The 16,477-nt window shown below is 41.9% G+C and overlaps 1 protein-coding gene across 1 annotated transcript in view; it reads left to right on the top strand.

Annotated features, from left to right (window-relative positions):
* ZCCHC10 (zinc finger CCHC-type containing 10) overlaps positions 1–12,832 on the top strand; it is a 112,123-nt gene extending 99,291 nt beyond the window's left edge. The window contains exon 4 of the mRNA XM_053717171.1: positions 91–12,832. Coding sequence (XP_053573146.1) covers positions 91–385 — 295 coding nt within the window. The 3' untranslated portion in view covers positions 386–12,832. The remainder of the gene's footprint in view (positions 1–90) is intronic.
* The last annotated feature ends 3,645 nt before the right edge of the window (positions 12,833–16,477 follow it).

The raw sequence follows: 16,477 nt of genomic DNA on the forward strand, positions 1-16,477 counted from the left end.
TTTGATCAATAGACCCATATTGTTTGATTAGTAGAAAAGTCAGACACTGATGTACCAGCTTTTTTAAAGACTTTACTTTTCCACCTACAGGTCTAAAAGTGTTACTAGCTCCAGTAGCAGCAGCAGTGAGAGCAGCAGTAGTGATAGCTCCGATAGTGACTCCTCTTCTGACAGCGAAGAATCCTCAAGCTCTTCTTCCTCTTCCGAGGACAGTGATAAAAGCTCTTCTAGCTCCTCATCCTCCACGTCTTCACGGAGCTCGTCTTCCTCTTCTGACTCGGATTCTGATACTAGCAGTAGCAGCAGCAGCACCAGTAGTAGTGACAGTAGCGATGATGACAGTAGCTCAGAAGATGAGCCACTGAGAAAAAAGAGAAAGAAATAGACACTGGGGCAAGATGATCTATTTCACAGCTTTCTTATGGCATCTGGTTTAGGATATTTATGGGAGTATCAGAAAGGAATCAATTACCAGAACCCACCTAGCCAATGTCTGAAGCAATCTTCAGCTTGGCTGGCAATGTCTACATTGTCTTGTACCAGTTTTATATTGACATCAGAAATGTAGCTAATCTGAAAAGACTTTCTTACCGAATGTAATATTATGTTCCGACTGCCATTTATATTTCTTAGGTATTATGGGAGCCGCTCCATCCCATTGCCACTCATTGTGGAAGCTGTGTATAAGGTTGTCTATACAAACTGAGATAAAAAGCCCAACCTTTCTCTCTACAATTTTAACAGGGTGTTTGAAGATGCAATCATTATTTATCTCATAGAAAAGTAAAGGAACACTTCTTTTGGAACCAGTTTGAAGAATTGACATTTAATTCTAATATAAAAATAAGGTAGCTAAATGCTATAGTACAGCCATGCATGTATTTTTATGATAACAGAAACAACATGGTTACCTATTATAAGGTTGTTTTAATGTGGGCACAAATCTCTTAGATTTTCAGTCCCAAGTCTTTAACTGTGTGGCTGTCAGAGGGCTGAAGCACAGTGCAGGTCTCATTGGGATAGACTTAGGTGTACAACCTTAACCATGTTGCTGATTTTTTTTTTTTCCAGCACTGTATATTTTACCTTATGCCGTTCTCATTTTTGAGTTTAAAAGAAAGTGTGTGCCTTTTTTTGTTTTTATTCCTACATTATATTTTAATCACTTTTGTATATTTGTAACCCTGCTAGGCCTCGTCTTTGTGAGTTCTCAGTTGCATTATCGTATGTAAAAGAAATTCTAACAGCAGGTCTAGACTTCATGTAGTATAGGCCTTAGGCTTACACTACATTTTTTTTAGTTGACATTTGACTGGGGAATAGCTATGCAGTCTATCAAGTTTACTTTGGACCTATCAGCCAAATACCGTCTCTAAATCTCTCACTTTTTAACCAAGATTTGAGGAAGTTATGTTTTTGTTTTATTTTTTTTAACAATAATAATACAGTATTTTTTTATTATTTTTTCAAGAGAATTTAAATTGTCTTGAATATAAAATGCAAAAAGAAATCCTGTTGAGAGAGGTAATTTGAAGCCCTAATGTACAAATAGTTTTTGGTGTCAACTTTTAATGAAAGTAAATGCAGCAGAGAGAAATGACCACATAAATCTAATCTTTTTTTTTAAAGGGGCTTAAAGCATTTCTCATATTATTCTACCGAGAAGCACAATATTGGCTCTTAAAAATTGTCCTGCGGTGTAAGGGTGTTTATATTAGTATATCTCCCGACTCTTTGCAAAGCAGTCAAATTTAGCTCTCCGAACCCCTGGGGTTTGTATATTTGCAGTGCACACATGTATGTATGTATGTATGTATGTATGCCTTCATTTTTATTGAGGCTTTTTTTTCTTGTTTTGCATGAGATGTTTTTCTCCTTTACTGTTTCAAAAGGCAAAAAATATTTTTTTAAATTAAAAAGAAATATAACATGATTTTTGGTAAAAGTATTACAGTGAGCATAATTACTGTTAATATATTTATATATATATATATATTCCCAGAATGAATGACCTCCTAATGATAGTATATAGGAGCAGGCATGAATCTGGATATGAACAATTTATTTGCAGGGACATTAAATTCCTGTATAGAACTTGTCCCATGAGTTAGTGATTCTGTTTAGTACAAGAATTTGTTTTCTTTCTAATGACACGATGAGTCCACGGATCATCATTATTTACTGTTGGGAATATCACTCCTGCCCAGCAGGAGGTGGCAAAGAGCACCACAGCAATGCTGTTAAATATTACCTTCCTTCCCTTCCACCCCAGTCATTCTCTTTGCCTACGTTAGAGCAAGGAAGTGGTAAAGTTAGGTGTTGGTAAAAGATTCTTCAATCAAGAGTTTATTATTTTTTTAAGTAGTACAAGATTGTGCTGCTTTGTTCTGGGGTGTAGCTGTAGTCAATATCAGTCTCTTCAGTAGTGCAGTGGTGACTTTAGAGCAATGGGAACTTGTGGGACATAATTCTCACTGCAACTCCCATATATTTATGCTGCCCTAATCCTGATAGCCTAAGTAAGATTACTCAGGCTTTATCTTTTCTCCACAGGGCTATGCAAGGGAGAGGACCTCTCAAACCTGATGAGCTGCCTTGCTGTCTGGCAAATTTAAAAGTTAAGTACTGACTTTTTATTCTGGGTCTGGGAAATAAAAGGATCTCAGAGGAAGAGGAGCACTTTATTTACCTGGGACATAGAGCCTCCTATATATAAAAGGAGGGGATATATACAACAGCACTTTTTAAGCAGGCACTGGGGCTGAGGAGATAAATTTAAGATTAGGTGGTTTTTCACTGCTCCCAGGGGCTTAAATCACTGGGGCTGAGGAGATAGGCTCAGTATGAGGTGGTTTTTCACTATTCACATATAGCACGTTGGCTAAGCAGCTGTCTAGCAAGCTGAAGACCCAGTTTGCCTCCAGGCTTGGCAGTATGTTAATTTAACTCCCGGTGGCTTATTAAAACAAATAAGATGATGATCGGGAGATTGCTGTTTAAAACGCCCACGATGGACGGAGCTATGTGTGGCGCCAATTTGAGTTGCACACCACTTTCTCAACACTTACTGTTATCGGAAGGAAAATACAGCATGAAGTTATAAACAGAGTCCTCAGTGTTTACACATGCGTTAGGACCGGACAGCGCTACAGCCGAGTTCCGGACCTTTTACTGAGGGGAATGTAACCGGTGTCAGAAGGGCAGGTAGGCAAATAAAAAGTTAAGGTTTAAAATTTAAAGAGACAGTAACATTTTTTTTCTGTTTTCATTTTTATTAAAAAATTTAAGACTTATTTGATTAATTCATCCATTGTGAGTCAGAATGGACCAAGAGGCCCTGCAGTGTCACTTGTTCTTTATGTCTTGAGGCCAATGTGGAACCACCAATCCCTTTCTGTTCCTCATGTGTTGAGAGAATTTTAAATTATAGGGATGGACTTTTTTCTGAGCCAACTTCTTGTAAGGCGGATGTTGTTCAGGAGTCTAATTACAATGTTCAACATATGCCGCAACTTTCTCCTCAAGTGTCCAAAATTTTATCGCCCACACATGCAGTGCCCTGCCCTTCCTTTCAAACTCCACCTGGAGTTACCTTGCAAGACATCGCTTCTCTAATGTCATCGGCGGTATCTGATGCATCGTCTGCTTTTCCCATGCTGATATTTCATCAGTGGCTTACATTAATCAGCATAGCCAAGATCATTCAGTGGGCGGAGACCCACTATTGCTGTCTGTCGGCGATACACATTCCAGAAGTGGACAACTGGGAGACGGACTTCCTAAGCAGACAGATTTTCCACCCGGGGGAGTGGGAACTCCACCCGGAAGTGTTTTTCAGCTTGATTCTCAGATGGGGTCAGCCGGAATTGGACCTCATGGCATCTCGGCAGAATGCCAAGCTTCCGAGGTACAGGTCAAGGGACCCTCAGGCTGTACTGATAGTCGCTCTGGCGGTACCTTGGAGTTTCAGTGTTGTATACCTTTTTCCTCCTTTTGCTTTTCTTCCTCGAGTCATTGCTCGAATCAAGCAGGAGAGGGCGTCGGTGATCCTGAATGCACTGGCGTGGCCCCGCAGGATTTGGTATGCAGACCTGGTGGACATGTCATCAAGGGTCCTTCCTTCATCCAAATCTAGTTACTCTGAAGCTGACTGCTTGGAGATTGAACGCTTAGTTTTATCCAAGCGTGGATTTTCGGAATCGGTCATTAAGATCATGATTCAGGCTAGTAAAACTAACTAGAAATATTTATTATAAGATATGGCGTAAATATGTATATTGGTGTGTATCCAAAGGCTACTCTTGTAGTAGAGTTAGGATTCCTAGAATTCTGTCCTTTCTCCAAGAAGGTTTGAAGAAGGGTTTATCGTCAAGTTCCCTAAAGGGTCAAATTTCTTCCTTGTCTATTTTGTTACATAAATGTCTGGCGGATGTCCTAGTCGTACATTAGTTTTGTCAGGCCTTGGTCAGGATCAGGCCTGTATCCTAACCAGTTACTCCTACCTGTAGTCTTAATTTAGTTCTTAAGGTTCTTCAAGGGACTCTGAGCCGATGCATTCCTTAGATATTAAGTTATCTTGAAAAGTTTTGTTTCTTATTACTTTTTCCTCTGCTCGTAGAGTGTGAGATCTCTCGGCATTACAGTGTGAGTCTCCTTACCTTATTTTCATCGGGTAAGGTGGTTTTATGTACCATAATATAATTTCTGCCTGGAACATGAATCAGGAGTCTGGTGTTCCTTCCTGCACTATTTGGACATGGTTTGTGCTCTAAAATTTTACTTACAGGCGACTAAGGACTTTGTAAGTCTTTTTCCTTATTTGTGGTTTTCTCCGAAAAACGTAAGGGACAGAAAGCTACGGCTGCTTTTCTTTCTTTATGGCTGAAAAGTATCATACGTTTTGCCTAGGAAATTGCTGGACAGCAACCTCCAGAGAGAGTTACGGCTCATTCCACGAGGCCTGTTGATTTCTCATGGGCATTCAGAAGGGAAGCTTCTATGGAACAGATTTGCAAGGCTGCATCTTGGTCCTCTCTTCTCTATTCTTCGAAATTCTATAAATTTGACATTTTGGCCTCAGCTGAGGTCGCTTTTGGGAGAAAGGTTCTTCAAGCAGTGGTGCCTTCAGTTTAGGTTTCCTGTCTTGTCCCTCCCTTATCTGTGTACTCTACCTTGGGTATTGATTCCCAACAGTAATAAATGATGATCCGTGGACTCATCGTGTCATTAGAATGAAAACAAAATTTATGTTTACCTGATAAATTTTTCTTTCTTGACACGATGAGTCCACGGCCCTCCCTGTTTTTAAGACAGGTTGTTGATATGTTATAAACTTCAGACACCTCTGCACCTTGTTGCTTCCTTTCTCTCCTTTACTTCGGTTGAATGACTAGGGTGGAGGGAAGGGAATTGATATTTAACAACTTTGCTGTGGTGCTCTTTGCCGCCTCCTGCTGGGCAGGAGTGATATTCCCAACAGTAATTAATGATGATCCGTGGACTCATCGTGTCAAGAAATAAATACATTTATCAGGTAAGCATAAATTTTGTTTTTGCATAACTGTGACTGATGCTTTGAAGCAGATAATTCTTCTTCCTTTACTATGTGTCTAATGACATCAGCCAGCAGAGTTCATGTTTGCTCTATAATGAGTTTTTGTCCCCTTTAAAGTCAAGATGTTGCAGCAATACAGATATTTATAACATTTAAATCTATTAAAACACTCCAATAAATGTATTTTTGTAACTTCGTTTATAAAGATGCAACCTTTCATTTTCATATGTACGTTATAATTGTGCATTTTAGAATTGTCTTCCTCATTCAGAAATTACATTTTACAAGCTAAAAAGAAAGCTTTGGACTTGTCTGTTATAAGGGGCTTAAAGAGACGGTAAACACCTTGAGATTTTTATATAAATGTTTAGTTATGCATAATAAAACCTGTATAGTTTCATTATTTAGTTTGCCTCCCTTTCATGTTATATTAGCTCAAATTGTTGTTTCTAATTCTCAGAGCTGTAAATGCTCTGACGACTTATTAAGGCCAATCCTGCTATATATCTTTCCTTAATTTGCTTTACCAGATAATGCTTCAAAACAATGCACTTTATACTAATTTAACGTGACTAGCCTTGTCAGCAGATTCAAGCCTGGATTGGCTCTTGCTATTTGGTAGAGTGGGTGGCTTCTGAAAAATAATTGCAGCAAACAAGATATTTGTTCCTAAATGTTTGAACTTGGCTGATATTCTATTGTCAGACTACAGAAATTACTTGTTATTACAAATTGTTTACTATACATTTTAGTTACTAGTGTATCTTTCCCTAAATATTCATTTTACCTCCCTATTAAAACAAGTATTAAAAGCTTAACGTTTTTATGACAAAAGCAACAATCTTTCTAAATGTATTTGTGTAATATGTAACAGACCCCCTTTCCAGCTAAATTACTTTATTTTAGGAAAGATGGAACTAAAGAGACAAGGGTCCATAAGTCGAAAAATGTCATGCTCTAATTTATTAAAGCATGTCATTTTAAGACTAACGACTCTACACTGCTGTGTGTTTAAAGGACTACAAAAGTCAAAATTAAACTCTGATAGAGTACACAATTTTAAACATCTTTCCAATTCATATCCATTATCTAAATGTGCACAGTCTTTTTATATGCACAGTTTCAGGCACCAGCTCCTATTGAGCATGTGCAAGATTCACAGAATATAAGTACATGCGTTTTGTGATCGGCGGATTAGTCACATGATGCAGTGGGATGGAAAATAAAACAAACTTTGAAATTTGTCAAAAAATATATTAATAGAAAATTAAACTAAGTGCTTTTGCATTGTCTATTGTGTGTGTAGTGTTCCTTTAACCCCCTCAGAGGGGTTAAACACAGCAGAAGTATCGCTGGGGACCCACAGAGCAATACTGATTAGTTGCACGATTCAGATGTTCAATCAGCAGTGGCTTTCGCACGAGACATGCAATGCTCTATCGGTGCCAAGCGGTACTTGTACTGTGTGTTTAACCCCTGTGCTGGGATTAAACACACAGTAGTGTAGGGTTAATAGTCTTAACATTGCATGCTCTAAGAAATTTTTCTACTATTGTAGCCTTGAAAAACAAAACAAACATAGACTGAAAGATTTACAGAGGTCTTGACGTAGCTCATTGGGATAGTTCAGACTACCTGCTAACAGCTCCTAAGCAATCGGTGTTGACGAGTTTCACTGCCTGCTTGTTTTCTCACTCAAGTCCATGAACAGTGGGCATTAATCAAATGTTATGCTTTGATTTTCTGCTGCTTTATGTGAGATTTTATTGGGCTCATAGACTGTTTATGTGGCTGGAACGCACAGGTTTTTTCTTTCACTTTGAGTGCTGTGCAACTTGGCGTACTTTTTCTCATAGCAGGGGTGGTCCTGCCTTGCGCACCATGTGACCGGAAGTGGTCTCATTCATTTTTTCTTTCCTGACTGAGCTGGCTGTTGGAGAATACGCTATTTCTCTGCATTGTCTAGGTCTAGGAGGTGGTGAGTGCCCCAGCCATTGGGAGTAAGAAGGTGCCTTTATTTTTTTTTAGAAATAAAGTTTTATTTTCTGTGTCCTGTTGTCATTAGCCTAAACTATGGAGGATTCTGAGATATTAGAGGGTACTCCCTCTATTCCAAATAGTAATACCTGTTTATATTGTGAGGAGGTTATGGTCCGCCCTCTCAACTATGTTCCACATGCCTTGACAACGTTATTCGTTCAAAGAAGGTTAACCCTTTTAGTACCACTGAGCCTTCCACCTCTGAGGACTTGCCGTCCTGTGAGGTGCATACCCAACATTCGTCTCCTACACACGCAGTTTCCCATAGCACGCTTAATCCTCCATCTGGAGGGGGCCTTTTACCATCAGATTTAAAAACTGAGGTGTCTGAGGCCCTCAGTTCTTTACCTCGCCCTGCTAAATGCAGGTGAAAGGTTAAACACAGCTCTTCTGCCCCGGTGTCATCAGGTAATTTATTAGATTTCTCTGCTGTCTGTTATCCGAGGATGAGTCGCACTCTGAGGCTTCAGAGGGTGAACTTTCTTGGACGAAGTCTGCTGCCTCTAAGCCTTCTGCTGCAGAGGAACCAGCCTTTAGGTTTAAGATTGAACACTTATGTTTTCTTCTAAAGGAAGTCCTGTCTACATTAGAGGTTCCAGAGGCCAAGCTGCCTGATGAACCTTTGATTCCTAAATTAGAGTTTACGAGGACAGGGTAGTGCCTTTAACGTTTCATGTGCCTGTAAAAATGGCGAACATTATTAAGAATGAATGGGACAGAATTGGATCTTTCTTTTCCCCTTAGTCTTCCTTTAAAAAAGAAAAAATTCCCGGTCCCGGAATCTCAATTGGAGTTGTGGGGTTCTCTCCCTATGGTGGATGGTGCTATCTCCACGCTTGCCAAACGTACTAATAGCCCGCTTGAGGATAGCTCATCGTTCAGAGAACCAATGTATAAGAAGATGGAAACTCTTCTAAGAAAGATGTTTTAACATACAGGATATTTAATTCAACCGGCAGCTGCCATGGCCGCGGTTGCTGGAGCAGCTAGCTACTGGTGCGACTCCTTATCGGAATTGATCGAGGTGGAGGGTTCCCTCGACGTTATCCAGGAAATAATTAAAGCCTTGATAATTGCTAATTCTTTTATCTGCGATGCAAACATGCAGATTATTTGCCTAAATGCTAAGGCTTCTGGTTTTTCGGTTCAGGCACATTAGGCGTTCTGGCTGAAGTTCTGGTCTGCGGATATGACTTCGAAGTCCAGACTTCTTTCCCTCCCCTTTAAGGGAAAGATTTTATTTGGTCCAGGCCTGGACTCCATTATCTCTACGGTTACAGGGGGCAAGAGTGCCTTCCTGCCGCAAGATAAAAAGAACAAGTTGAAGGGACAAGTATCTAATTTTCGTTCCTTTTGTTCTGATAAATCCCAACGACAGCAACCCTCCACTAAGCCCGATCAAACCAAGAGTATTTGGACGCCGGCTTAGTCCTGGAATAAATCCAAGCAGAGCAAGAAGCCCCTCAAGACTAAATTGGCATAAAGGGGCGGCCACTGATCCAGCGCTGGATTGTGTAGGGGGTAGACTGTCTCTCTTTTCAGACGCTTGGTTTAGGGACGTGTAGGATCCAGGGGTCCTGGATGTCATAGCTCAGGGATACAAGATAGGTTTCAAGTCTCATCCACCCAAGGGCAGATTTCTCCTCTCAAGCCTGTCTTCCAGACCAGAAAAGAGGGAAGCCTTTCTGGGGTGCGTGCGGGATCTGTCCTCCTTGGGGGTCATTGTCCTGGTACCTATCGCAGAAAGAGGTTTGGGATACAATTCAAACCTTCTGTGGTCCCAAAGAAGGAGGGAACTTTCCGCCTGATTCTGGACCTAAAGTGCAACAACTTTCTAAATGTTCCCTAGTTCAGGAAGGACAGTTCATGACCACTATAGATCTGAAGGATGCTTATCTTCACGTTCCAATCCCACAACGATTACTTCCAGTTCCTAAGGTTTGCGTTCCTGGACATTGCACTTCTGTTTGGTCTAGCTACTGCTCCTTGGATTTTTACGAAGGTTCCAGGGGCTCTTCTAGCCATTGCCAGAACCCAGGGTATAGCAGTAGCTCCCTACTTGGACGACATTCTGGTACAAGCGCCATCTTTTTGTCTGGCGGAGGGCCATTCGGAATCTCCTCTCTCCTCTTCGATCTCATGGATGGAAGATAAATCTAGAAAAGCATTCTCTTATTCCAAACCCTGGGATGGAATTCCTGGGTACTATAATAGACTCCATATCCATGAGGATATTTCTAACAGACCAGAGACGTTGCAAGCTAGCTTCGGCATGTCTTGACCTCCGGACCTCCTTAAGGCCCTCTGTGGCTCAGTGTATGGAGGTGATTGGTCTCATGGTGTCAAGCATGGACAATAAATCCCCCTTTGCCAGGTTCCGTCTCAGACCGTTGCAACTGTGCATGCTGAGGCAGGGGAACGGCGATCATTCGGATTTGTCTCAACATATTTCTCTGGACAACAGGTCGAGAGAATCGCTTTCTTGGTGGCTCTGTCCAGATCATCCGTCCCGAGGGACATCCTCCTTAAGACCATCCTGAGAGATTGTGACTATGGACGCAAGTCTATCGGAATGTGGAGCTGTTTGGGGTGCCAAGAAGGCACAGGGCCTGTAGACTCAGGAATGCTCCCTCCCGATCAACATTCTGGAACTTCGGGCAATCTTCAGTGCTCTGAAGGCTTGACCCCTTCTGGGTTTGTCCCAGTCTATCAGATTCCAATCAGACAATATAACCTTGGTGGCTTACATAAACCATCAGGGTGGAACGAGAAGCTCTCTAGCGATGAGGGAATTATCTTGGATGCTGGAGTTGGTGGAGGCCAACAGCTGTTCGCTGTCAGCGATCCACATTCCGGTTGTGGACAACTGGGAAGCGAATTTTCTCAACAGACAAACCTTTTCATCCGGGAGAATGGTCTCTCCATCCCGAAGTGTTTGCGGAGGTATGCAACAGCTGGGGGATGCCGGAGATAGATCTCATAGTGTCCCATCTCAATACCAAGCTACCCAGATATAGGTTGAGGTCCAGGGATCCTCAGACGGAGCTTATAGATGCATTAGCAGTGCCTTGGAGGTTCAGTCTAATTTACCTTTTCCCGCCATTACCACTCCTTCCTCGTGTAGTGGCTCGCATCAAGCAGGAGCAGGCATCTCATTGCTCCATCGTGGCCGCGAAAGATGTGGTTCGCGGGCCTGGTGGGGATGTCATCCTCTCCTCCGTGGAAGTTACCTTGTCGCAAAGATCTGCTGGAACAAGGTCCTTTTTTGTTCATCGAAATTTAGATTCTCTGAGTCTTACTGTGTGGAGATTGAACTCTTAGTTCTAGCCAAGAGAAGTTTTTCTTAGAGAGTTATTGATACTCTAATTCAAGCTCGTAAGCCGGTTATTTGTCGCATCTATCATAAGGTGTGGAGAACCTACTTATTATCTGGTGTGAAGAGCGTGGATTTTCCTGGCATAAAGTTAATGTTGCCAGGATCCTGTCGTTTCTCCAGGATGGACTGGAGAAGGGCATTTCTGCCAGTTCCCTGAGGGGATAGATTTCGGTCCTGTCTATTTTAATGTACAAGAGGCTCTCGGAGCTTCCAGGTGTACAGTCCTTTGTTAAGGCTCTGATTAGGATCAGACCTGAGATCTAAGGCTCCTCCTTGGAGTCTAAATCTTGTTCTTAAGGTTTTGCAACGGACTCTGTTTGAGCCTATGCATGAATATGACATTAAATTGTTGTCCTGGAAGGTTCTTTTTCTACTGGCTATTGCTTCTGCGCACAAAGTATATGAGATTGCTGCCTTGCAATGTGAGCCTCCTTATCTGGTGTTCCATTCTGATAAGGCTGTCCTACGTACTAAGTTAGGTTTTCTTCCTATGGTCGTGGCAGATCGCAACATCAATCAAGAGATTGTGGTTCCTTCCTTGTGTCCCAATCCTTCTTCGAAGGATGTTTGCTTTGTAATTTGGATATGGTTCTATCTTTAGGCTACTAAGGATTTTAGACAAACTTCTTCCTTGTTTGTCTATTCTGGGAAGCGTAAGGGTCAGAAGGTCTCTTCGACTTTATTTTTTTGGTTGAGTGTTATCCGCTTTGCTTATGAGACAGCGGGACATAAACCTCCTCAGAGGATTACGGCTCATTCTCCTAGAGCAGGGGCTTCCTCTTGGGCCTTTAAGAACGAGGCCTCTATGGATCAGATTTGTAAGGCGGCTACCTGGTCCTCCTTACATACTTTTTTTTCTAAATTTTGCTTCGGCTGAAGCAGCTTTCGGGAGAAAAGTTTTGCAGGCTGTGGTGCCCTCAGATTAGAGTCCGCCTCTCTTTTTGTCCCTCCCGTTATTATTCAGTGTCCTCTAGAGCTTAGGTATAGTTTTCCCGAAAGTAAGGAATGATGCAGAGGACTCTCCTTATATTAAGACGGAAAACATAAATTATGCTTACCAGACAATTTCCGCACGTGTTCTCTGATGGTCGATCCTCTAAATTATGTTTTTCTTCTGGCACCATTTATACCCTGATATTTCTCCTACTGTTCCTTGTTGCCTCGGCAGAATGACTGGGGGAAGTGGGAGAGGTATTTAAGCCTTTGGCTGGGGTGTCTTTGCCTCCTCCTGGTGGCCAAGTTTAGTATTTCCCAAAAGTAAGGAATGACGCTGTGGACTCTCCTTATACAGAAGGAAATTAAATTATCTGGTAAGAATAATTTGTTTTTTATGCTGGTTTATCAATCGTATAAAGTAGGAAACACACCATATTAAATGAAAACCTGCTGTGCTTGTAATTTTATTGCACAGCCATACTGTTAAAAGAACCAGAAAACATTTTTCTACTCTAAATAGGAAGTATGTTTAATTAGATGTACTTTCAAGTTAACTTTGGTGCTGTTTTGTATCTAGTATTTATTATTTACCCTTGAGTATAATAGATCTGGGACCTAATTTTCAACCTCTGCTAATTAAATTTTCAACCTCTGCTGACTGTACCTGGTGTGTGTTTTTTTTTCAACCTCCTGATATAATGAAAGGTGTGGTCATGTAAAATGTACTTTTATGATTCTGTGCTGTTTTCTGTTCTGTAGGAAAATGTAATAGACAGCAGAAAGTATATTATCTTAATGGTAGAGCTATTTGTTGGGATACAATTATTAAACACTTATTTTTGCTAAAGTGTATTGTTCTCTATATAACACTTGGATAAATATGTAAAAATAAATATTTTCAATTGAAGTTATAAACAGTAGCACAATATAGTAGCATGGTCTTTTTTTATTTGAAGATGGTATGGGGTTAAATACTGGACTGTGAAGAGTACTGGTAAATTTAATATTTCCTCATCAGATGGTGAGACATCAATAACCACTAGGAGGAGGCAAAATATACTGCAACACACCAGAGCTTTAAATCACTCCCACTTCCCATGATCCTCAGTCTATTTGTTTTTGCCTTGAAAAATGAGGTGAAAGTAAAGTGCATACCTACTTATCATTGGTCCTCTAGCCAGAGGGGTCCTCTAGCCAATCTGAGTGTCCATTTAATTCTCGCCGTACCTTGTCAGTCAGAGGGGTACAAAAGGTGTTATCAGTCAGGCAGTGAAAAAAATAATTCTCGGTGAGAAATGTCACAGACCTCTCAGGTGATATGTGGGCTTGTCCACCAGTCCCCTGGTCTAAAATGAGCTGCTCCTTGTGAGACCCACAGCCTACCCCAGGTGAAACGTCTTGACCACCAGTCCTCAGGGTAGTAGATGCTGTTACTTGTTTAGATCCTTGGCATCGTTCTTGTACTGCCTAGTATGTGCTCGTCTAGTGTAAGCAAGTTTCTGCAGCTGAAGTAAGCACAGGGGCCGAAATAGTTAACAAGTAAGTACTTTGCACCTAAATAGTACAATCGGCTATTAGTAGGAACATGTATACATACTACACATAGTCTGGGGACATATTTGTATACCATACACCTTTTATATTAGTAGTTTTTAGCAACCTTGGGCACTTTTTTAAAAAAAAATGTTTTTTTGTAAGGATGCTTTTGCTTTAAAGGGACATGAATCCCAACATTTTTCTTTCATGATTCAGATAGAACATATAATTTTAAACAACTTTGCAATTTACTTCCATTATTAATTCTGCTTCATTCTCTTGGTATCCTTTATTTGGAGTTAGCTTAACACAGTGGTAAGCCAATAAGAGGTTTATATGTGCAGCCTCCAATCAGCAGCTAGCCTCCAGCTCCTGAGCCTACCTAGGTATGCTTTTCAACAAAGGATATTAAAAAAATTAAGCAAATTAGATAAAAGAAATAAACTGGAAAGTTGTTTAAAAGTGTATGCTCTATATGAATCATGAGAGAAAATCTGTTTCATGACCTTTAAAATTGAGTGGGTCAATTTAATTACTTCTGCGCTGTACACAGTGTATTTTCCTTCACCTGTCTCCTGTTGGGTGCTTGAAATTAGTGCTCATTGGTAGCGTAGGTGCTCTAAGGGTTAACCTTTTTAGCACCCATTTTCTGAGACAAATTTTTTCCTGTTTTGCTGTAACCTAACCAATGTGTGATAAAGGACTGGTGGAGGAGGTAATGTACGTTCAGTTTGTAACTCGTGATATTTTGTGATCACAAGTAAATACCACTATAAATCACACTGTCACTTATTGCACACAGCGCAGTACTATACATCAAAAGCGATGCCTGCAACAGCCCAGATCACATTGGTCAGGTAGTTTAAAGTAGGCATGTGCAAAGTACGTAATACGGGCTGGAATGGAAATCTTTACTGAGTCATATTCATAAGGAATATAGATGACTTGAGGTTCGAACAGCCCCTCTTTAGGTGATGTCACTCAACAAAATAAAAAAATTTACATTTATAATGAAAACAAGCTTTGTTTTGAGGGAAAATGAAGTTCTTTTTATTCATCTTATCATACATCGATTGATATTTTGAATGAATTTAGAACAGTTTTAAAAAGGGTTGACAACTCTTTCGCTACTGCCTCCCAGAAAGGATATAGTTTTTTTTTTTTTTACAATTTCACCAAATATGCGACATACTCCCTATCCCCATCTGGAAACATCAACATACCACTTTGTATAATAAATATCTTTTGTAAGGAGTTAAATACCAACGGTACTATATTCTATGGTTCATCTCCAGTAATTTGCTAGATACTGAGGAACGCATCATAGTTTTGCTCCAATTTTCCACAAGTTTTTATATACCCTGTTTGGAGAAAATTGTTGTTGTTCTGTATCCCGTTATCCAGGTGACTACGGTGCATACCGCCACTACTGCCCCTTCCCTCTCTAGGTAAGCCTTCATCATGTTGTTGTGGAAGGTGAGAATCCTCTCACCTGAGCACCTGGCCACAATGTAGGTGGTGTTGCATATCTGCTCTACCATTCTATAGGGTCCCTGCCAGGCAGCTTATTCTGGTGGGTCGGTTTCATTAACAGCACCTTCTGGCTATCCTGGAAGGTACAATCCCGGGCATTCCGGTCATACCAGTACCTCTGACCTTGTCGGTCAGGTACTCTAGGTGGTCCCTGAGTTCCAGAACTTATGGTATGAGGGGAGTTCCTTCCTCGCCTACCTCACCCTCCCAGTGATCCCTAAGGAGATCTAGTGGGCCCCCTCACCCACCTCCCATAGAGTAGCTCAAAGGGGGAGAACCTAGTCAATTCCTGAGGCCCCTCCAAGTAGGCAAACAGGAAGTGCGGCAGGAGTTGTTACCAATCCCAGTGAGTGGTCCCAAAAGATCTGCTTAAGCGTCCCATTGAACCTCTTGCAAAGACTGTCTGGGGATGGTATGGGGAGTTTAAGAGGGTTTATTCCCATACATCTCCCAGAGTTGCTGAATGATGTCGGCTGTGAACTGGGTCCCCTGATCTGACACTATTTATTGGGGAAACCCTACCCGGGAAAATATCTTAATCAAGGCTTCTGTCTGGATGTTGGACAAAGCAACAGCTTCTGGGTAACGGGTTGCGTAGTCCACTATGGGGAGTATGTATTTCTTCCCGGAGGGGCAAGGACTAACTAAGGGACCTACTAAATCTACTGCCACTCGGCTGAAGGGTTCATCTACAATAGGCATTGTTCTAAAGGGCTGGCCTTAGGGTGGTCACCCCTCTTACCCATCCACTGGCAGGTATCACAGGGGGGGCGAAATTACCATACATCCCCGTGAGGCCTGGCCAAAAGAAGTTCTGGGTGAGCCAGTGCAGAGTGTCGGATACCGAGATGGCCAGCCATGGGGATGTCATGTCCTATGCAGAGCAGGTCTGAGCGGTATTTCTGAGACACCACTAGCTGCCTTTTGGGGAACTGGGCCAGTCCATTACCCCCATCAGTCACCTTGTATAGCCGCCCTTGTTCTCACTCCTAATGCTCCCCCCCCCCCCAGACCCCCCAAGGTTTCTCCAGGCTTTTTCCTGATAAGCTGCTACTATCAGGTACTCTCTAACCTCCATCTCAAAATCGGTTGGGGTATCCCAAGGTAAGGGTATTGGTGTTGGGGAAGAGGCCTGGTGGGCCGGGCTTACCTGGGGCTCGTCTGTGGGTGAGGCTGCCGCCCTCCATGTTTGGCTCCTGGTTTTGATGGGGTAAGCTTCCTCCAGTAAGGCTGCTGCAAAGATGGACATGAGTTGCCCCAAGTCGTTTCCCAGGAGGACCTTGGCCGGGAGGTCCTGCATAACTTCTACTTCCGAGGTGTGGATGCCTGCTCCCCAATCCAAAAGCACCCAGTGTGTTCTGTTAGAGGGATGCGATGGGGCTGGATTAGTGTAAGGGTAGCCACAGTATCTCTTAGTCCATGAGCTGGTTGCCCATTCAGTAGTACAACCTGGCAGTGGTGCTGTTGAATATCCGAGGTGGCGGCTTGTACTGGGTTAGCTT

This window comes from Bombina bombina, chromosome 6, assembly GCF_027579735.1.
Source record: "Bombina bombina isolate aBomBom1 chromosome 6, aBomBom1.pri, whole genome shotgun sequence".
Lineage (NCBI taxonomy): Eukaryota > Metazoa > Chordata > Amphibia > Anura > Bombinatoridae > Bombina > Bombina bombina.